Source organism: Bison bison, unplaced genomic scaffold (genome assembly GCF_000754665.1).
Source record: "Bison bison bison isolate TAMUID 2011002044 unplaced genomic scaffold, Bison_UMD1.0 scf7180017864160, whole genome shotgun sequence".
NCBI classification, from domain to species: domain Eukaryota; kingdom Metazoa; phylum Chordata; class Mammalia; order Artiodactyla; family Bovidae; genus Bison; species Bison bison.
The window spans coordinates 4967883-4975252 of record NW_011494732.1 but is presented as its reverse complement, the minus strand read 5'-3'; the positions used below and the strand labels follow the sequence as shown (position 1 = coordinate 4975252).

Below are 7370 nucleotides of genomic sequence, written 5' to 3'. Positions count from 1 at the left end.
TGACCTGCGGGGGACACAGGGCCTGGTGGTAGGAGGGTCGCGGGGTGACAGGCAGGAAAAGGACACTGCCTGCCGCCTGTCCCCCCACCCCCTGCCCTGTGGCTTTGTGGGGTGGAGGGCAGTGTGAGGCCCAGCTCCGGATGCACACGGTTCCCTGATTCCAAACCCTGGCCTCGCCACAGGCTACCCGGCTGCGACCGACTGAGGCCAGACTCACTCCTGAAAGACGTCCTTGAGCGGGTAAAGCACTGGCTGCCTCCTTCCAGGAAAACCAGCTGCTGAGGAAGTGAAGTCTAGAGCTGCCAGGCCAGGAGTAGGAGGGAGATGAAGGGGCATTTCAGAGGGAAGCCCCCCAGGACGTCACAGACTTGAGAGCCAGCCACCAACCAGACCCTTCTCTCTTCTTCTGATTTCCTGAGAATGATCCCATGGGGCCACAAGGAGTGGTCTGGAGTCCAGACTCAGACCCTGCCCTACTCCCCGCCCCTCAGCTTCCAGCCTCCATCATCAGCCGCTCACTCAGGGCTCAGACTCTTGGCCTAACTGTAACTCGAGAAATGCGGTGAAGTCAGCCGGCCTTTCTGGAAAGGCTACCAGAGTAATTCAAGACCCTTTGCACAGTACTGGAAAATGCTATGGATGAAATGTGGATTATCTGTCTATAAATTATTCCTGTGAATACAGAGCCTCACAGTGCTTTTTCCCTAGTCTGCTGGGCCAGCAGGCACCCCCTCAGAGGAAACACCACCTCTCACGGGGCTTCCAGTGGCTGGGTGTGTGGTAGGGCAGCAGCGTGGCTCAAGGGGCCGCTCTAGAGGTGACAGCGCAATGGGTGACACCAAGCTCAGTCTGTTATCTTTTTTTTTTTTTAACTTTACAATATTGTATTGGTTTTGCCATACATCCAAATGAATCCGCCACAGGTATACATGTGTTCCCCATCCTGAACCCCCCCTCCCTCCTCCCTCCCCATACCATCCCTCTGGGTCGTCCCAGTGCACCAGGCCCAAGCATCCAGTATCGTGCATCGAACCTGGACTGGCGACTCGTTTCATATACAGTATTATACATGTTTCAATACCATTCTTGAGTCCCATGGTGAAATCTACACCCCAACTCTTGAGCTAAGAATGGGGTGTATTTAGAACCCTAGGACATGTGTTTTTCTTCACAAGAGAAAGCTCCTTCAAAGGAAAATGAAGATGTGCAGGGAAGGACGGAGGGTGCGCCAGACAGAGCCTGGGAGGAGGATGCTCACCCGCACATCCTAGAAAGACACGCCTAGCAGGGGAGAAGCTGGCGAGACACAGCCGTGACTAAGAGGAAACTGAGGGGCTTCCCCGGTGGCCCAGTGGTAAAGTACCCGCCTGCCAACGCAGGAGACTCGGGTTCAAACTCTAGGTCGGGAAGATCCTCTGGATAAGGAAATGGCAACCCACTCCAGGAATCTTGCCTGGAGAATCCTGCAGACAGAGGAGCCTGGCAGGCTACAGTCCATGGGGTCACAAAGAGTCAGATGCGACTGAGCACACAGGCAGACACACGCAGCTTTGGGTGGCAGTGTTCACCGCGCCTTAGTACAGGAAGCGATCTGGGAAAGTGTTGCCTGGAGCCTTAGAATTTATCTTCCCTCTGACTTAGCAATTCCATTTCTAGGAATCCACCAGAGGGAAATAATAACCTCCGTGTGAGGAAGATGGAGCTGTAAGGACAGTCATTGCACTGCATTTTACGGTCAGAACTGAGTCAGGAAACAAACTCAAAATCCAGTAAGAAGGAACGGGTTGAATAAATGAGAGAGTCATCTCTATGGAAGGAGGATCGGATCTCCCCAGAGGCCTGGAACTCTACCTAAGGTCTGGCCGCAGGCCACGCCACAGTTGAGTTTCCATCCACCAGAGCTGCCCTCGGAGGAGCCGAGAGCAGCCTGCCTGTGGGAGCAAGGAAGGTTTCTGCCACCCCCGGAATTGTCTCCGTGCTGCAGCCACAAGCTTCTTGTACGTGACTGCTGGGCCAGATACTAGTTCTAACTGTAGCCCCATGGTGCCTGAGATCCTGACGGCATGGTCAGGATGTGGCCTTGGGAGGCGTACGCTGACCTAACAAGGCGCCAGCTCGGAGCAAGGCAAGTCCAGGGTGTGAGCCATGAAGGGTATGTGGCAATTCCAGGGGAGATGTGTTTCTCTTTAAAAGGACAGACCTGGGACTTGCCTGCTGGTCCACTGGTTAAGACACTGAGCTTCCAAAGGAAGAGGTGCAGGTTTGATCCCTAGTCGGGGAACTAAGAGCCCACATGCAGCGCAGCCAGAAATAATTTAAAAGGACAGACCTAAATCTGTGCTAATGTGGCTAATGGAAAAAGCAGAGCCTGTGTTTTAGGGGGTTGCCATTGATGAAAAAGAACCGTTTACATTCCATCCAGAACTTGGTGGGTCCAGGCGGGTAAAGAACAGACCGGGCGTCCAAAGCCCCCTCGCTGTCCATCTTCTCTGCGACCTGGAGCAGCCACCGCTGTGTCTTGGTGACCCTACTTCAAAAACGGTTCTCGAATCCACTGGTTTTTCTCCGTCTTACGCCTAAGCCACATCACCCTCACCTGGATCGCTGTAGAACCCTCCCTCTGTCCCCTCTCACCTCCTCGATTCCGTCCCCACAGAGGAGCAGAGTGATGTTAACAGGACCTTCCACGGCTCTGAGTGGGGTGGGTTCACGAAGCCCCGGGACCAGCCCTGTGGTCTCCACGCCCAGCGGCTCAGTGAGCGTCCAGGGCCTTGGCCTCTGGGGGCCTGTCTTGGGTCCCTCTGCCCAAAAGGCTCCTCTCGTGTCCTCCCTTCAGCCCACCGTTCCCTGTGAGCTGAGGTCTGCATGTCTTTACTTCTTGGCTCAAGTTCACTTCTGCCCTGGCCCCAGGCTGGGCGTGGTCACGCCTCCCGCCCTTCACCGCCAGCCCACAACTAGCCAACTATCTCCTGCCTCCATGCACAGACTGCAGGTTGGGTCACTGCTGGATCCCAAGCCCTTGCTCGGAGTGTGGCACCCAAGAGGCCAGCTGTCAGCACTTGCTAAACCAGCGGGCCCCAGCACCAGGCTGTCGAGCGTGGGTGTGGCACCAGGGGAGCTCAAGGCCTTTGGGGCTAAAGAGCCTTTGTTTCCACAAACTTCTGACTTAATTTTGCGCCTCTCAAGGCATGCCTTGTGCAAAGAAAGCACGATATACTACAATTGCAAAACGGTTTTGTCCAGCGCTGATGGTACAAATGAGGTGCCCAGAAATAAATATTTCTATGACGTACCATCAGGAGCAGGGAGGGGAGTGGAAATGTGGCCTCCACAGGCACCCCTTTTCCACATCACAGCATGGGGTTCAGTTTTGCTTGTGGGGACGTTGCCAGTGGTCCAGGGGTTAAGAATCTGTTTTCCAAATTAGGGGACTCGGGTTCAATCCCCAGCTTCCCTGGTAGCTCAAGTGGTAAAGGATCTGCCTGCAATGCAGGAGACCTGGGTTTGATCCCTGGACCAGGAAGATCTTCTGGAGGCAGGTATGGCTACCCACTCCAGTATTCTTGCCTGAAGAATCTCAAGGACAGAGGAGCCTGCTGGGCTACAGTCCACGGGGTAGCAAAAGAGTCAGACACGACTGAAGTGACTGAGCATGCATGCATGGGTTCAATCCCTGGTTGGGGAACTAAGAATCCCACATGCCACAGGGCAACTAAACCCATGCCACAACTAGAGCAGCCCCCGAGCCACAATGAAGATCTGTGTGCCACAACTAAGACCCAAGGCGGTCAAATAAATAAATATTAAAACATGTTTTACTTGTAACAAATTTAATGATTTAAATAAGCATTTGCATTCTAGCTGCCTTCATGAGTCAGCGACTTGAACTGCACTAAATCTGTTATTCATTAATTCATCACCATAACTACAGAAATAAAAGTGTGCCCTCGAAGCTTCCCATTCACGCGGGCAGGCAGTCTGGAGACGAAGGAACAGAAGACAGACAGGGGAGTGTGAGTGTATGATGGGCAGAGCCGGCTCTGTTTGGAGCTCGGACAGTTGGAGGACAAGGGTTTTTCAGCCCTGTGATACTCCATCTGGATGCTGGTGTCTCCTCTTCTACAATCTACACTGACTTACAAGGCCCAGAAGAGGAGATACCATCTGGGCAGGGCATCCTCTGGTTGCTGGATGTCCACGAGAGAGACAGGTTCACTTAGGTCCAAGGAGACAAGTCTCATCTCCAAATGGGATCCAGATTACTGTCAATACATTATTTTCTCACCAGCACAAAGAGGTAAACCGTATCACTGACTTCCGGAGAATAGAGAGTTGCTGCTGTTTTAAAGAAGGTGATGGTTTGGGACTGCCCTGGTGGTCCAGTGGCTCAGACTCCGTGCTCTCAGTGCAGAGGGTCTGGGTTCAATCCCTGGTCAAGGAACTAGATCCTACATGCTGAAACTAAGAGTTCACGTGGCGCAACTAAACATCTGATGTGATGCAACTGAGACCTGGCACAGCCAGATAAATAATGTAAAATAAATATTTTAAAAGAGAGAAGGTAATGATTTAATGTCATCTCCTTGGCTACTGATGACACGGAATCACCACGACGACTTAATCCTTCCAAGCAGCTGACATGAATGAAGCTACAGAAGCATCCTGTTTAGATCAAGGAGACGCAGCTGAGACGCAGACAGTCTGGAGGAAGGGAGGGAATCGGTCCTGGGAGGCTGTATTCAGCATCTCTGAGGCGCTATGGGATTCAGAGACATGAAGGAGCATTCATGACCCCTCCCTGGAAGGGTCAGCGCGACGGATGAAGGGAAAATGCAGGCGTCTGCTGCAGATGAATAATGCATCCGGCTTGAGCAAAGGCACTCAGGCCCCCTCAGCTGTGTCAGCCAGTAATGGCGGGTGACATCCATAAAGCGTGGCTGGCAAAACACTGCACTTTTCAGGTCAAAAGGGCACACACTACACGTTGTGGGCTCTTTGTACTGCAGCTTTTTGTCTCGAGGCAATCCCGTTTCTTCTCTGTGTTACCAGGAGCCATCGGCAATTTTACAGTTATTTGCTTGGTCAAAGGCAGCGTGGCCTGGACACGGGCCCTCTTCTCCCCTGGGAGATGCAGTCCTCGCTGCGAAGGACTAGATTTCAGCCAGGGTAGCAGTCAGAGGGCAAGCCTGCCCTCTGCCCGCATCTTCCCCAGGGAACCCTGGCAGAGGCAGACGCCTTGGGCATCTCAAAGTGGGCCCACCTGTGGAACCGGTTACCTTAATTGTGTTTGGAGGTTAGGCCACATCCATGTTTTTTTCCCCCTTTGGCAAATTCACTAGGAATTAAATTTCTGTGAATTTACTGTTTGCTCTACATGTTCAGAAACTTAACACTCGAAAAGGACTGAGTTCTATAAAGGTGGGCACCTGGCCGCGACGGCTTCCCAGAGTGGGGAGGGACATGAACATCATCTCCTGGTGACGACATGCTCTCCGTGACTGTTCTCAGAGAGACGTGGGGACCCCGACCTTGCTGGGTCTGCTCTGTCTCGGCCTGAGGACAAATGGCCCGTCAGTAGCTCATGTCCAGTTGTCAACCAAACTCACAACTAATGTCCCTTCCCCGCTTTCAGGGCTTTACTGTATAAATGATGACATTAGGGTCTTATTTATGGAACTGTCTCCGCTCACACGAGAACAGAGTGTTTTCCCAACACTTATGTCACTTCACAAACACCCCTCTGGGGAAAAACAGGAACCTACCTACCCACAAGCAAAAGGGTAGTTCGAGAAATGCCGCATCTGAGCCTTGCTCCTCGCCCTCGGGTCCTGTGCATGGATCTCAGTTTCGTTCAGGGATTCAGATGCTTTCCACAAAGCACATGTCTTGTAGTGCTCTGTGGCCGAGGGGAAAGGAGCACCGTCTGTTGCAGAAGCGTCTTGGCCGGAAGGGATGCAGTGCCCACCACCTCCCCCCACCCCTGGCAGACCACCAGGATGGGCCTGGAGCACCACTGCTAACGCAGGCAGGATTCACCACTGCCTACACGCAGGTGAGTCAATGACCAAGAAGGCTGTGCTGTCCATCCAACACAGCAGAAAGAACTCACCAACCAGTTCTGCTTTTTTTTTTTTTTTTGACCACACCACTCGATCCCTACCAGGGATTGACCCCCATGCCCCCTGCGCATTGGTAGTGAGGGGTCTTAACCACTGCCCCCCTGGGGAAGTCCTGAGTCTTGCTCTTAATACCAGCCAGGGTTTCCAGGAAATGGGCGAGGGCGTTCTGGGCCTAGCCAGCCTTTCTTTGGAAAGCAGCCAGGCAGCACAGGAAGAGACAACGAGGTACTGTCACGTGATGTGTGCATCCTGATCCTTGGCCGGTGCCCAGTCCAGGAGCCGGGGCCACATTCCCTGTCTCCCTGTCCACGGCCAGGCTCACAGGAGCCCTCTGGGGGCCGAGTCAGCACGGAGCCCGTTCTGGGGCCAAAAGCAGTGCCTCAGCTCGGCCACCAGCAGCCGGAGACGGCCCTGGGACTCCAGTGGCAGAGGCACTCGGGCCAGATTCATCTTTTCCCCTTTTAAACAGGTACCTTGCTTTTGCTCTAACGGCTCTCCTAGGCACACTCAGATCTTGCCTACGTTCTCCTCTCGAGGCATAGCCCTGATCGTGTCACATCCCTCTGATGTTCTTGGAGTCCAGCTCCATGTTCCCAGAGGCCGTGCCTGCCAGCTGCCTCCCCTCGGCCTCCCCCGGCACGCCTACGCTGCTGGCCCCTCACCCTCGGCATCTGCCCCGCTCCCCACCCCAGCACGGGGCCTCTGCACACCGGTCTTGCAATCTACACTGCTCCTGGCAAACCAACGCCCACCCACTCTTCCTCCATGTCTGCACTCCTTCCCGCATTACGTACGAGCTTCGGATACTTTTCTATGGCTTCCTGAGGGTGCCGAGTGGGGAATCTCAACAAGAATTACAGGGCATTAATAAAAAAGCACTGCCACAGTGCTGATTCGAACATGACCTCATCCCGTAATTTCTTCACATGCCAGAAGCAATATTTTCAAGTATCCCGGGACCACACTTCTTAGACTAAAAGAAATGAAGTATCCTTGTTAGGGAAGGGTCTCACCATTTAAAAATGGGACATTTCTTTGTTCCTGGGTGATCGAAAGTAGACCTATCTTTTTTGCTCGACACAAAACTTGTGGAAATAGGGTAATAATTTTAGAATCTGAAAAAAAATTATAGCACACCCAGTACTCACGTGGTGCTGTGAATTAGTTATAACAAGCTATTTTAGATTCTAGTCATGAATAAGTTATAACCCATTCACATCTGGTTCTCAGGCCGTGAACCACCAGAAAGAC

General features: G+C 53.0%; 1 protein-coding gene across 1 annotated transcript in view; it reads right to left on the bottom strand.

Moving 5' to 3' along the window:
* The window catches only part of CCDC92 (coiled-coil domain containing 92), a 10726-nt gene extending 4157 nt beyond the window's left edge, over positions 1 to 6569 (bottom strand). The window contains exons 1-2 of the mRNA XM_010841410.1: positions 6442 to 6569; positions 5 to 219 (exon numbers count right to left, since the gene is read on the bottom strand). Coding sequence (XP_010839712.1) covers positions 5 to 219; positions 6442 to 6569 — 343 coding nt within the window. The remainder of the gene's footprint in view (positions 1 to 4; positions 220 to 6441) is intronic.
* Positions 6570 to 7370: the final 801 nt, after the last annotated feature.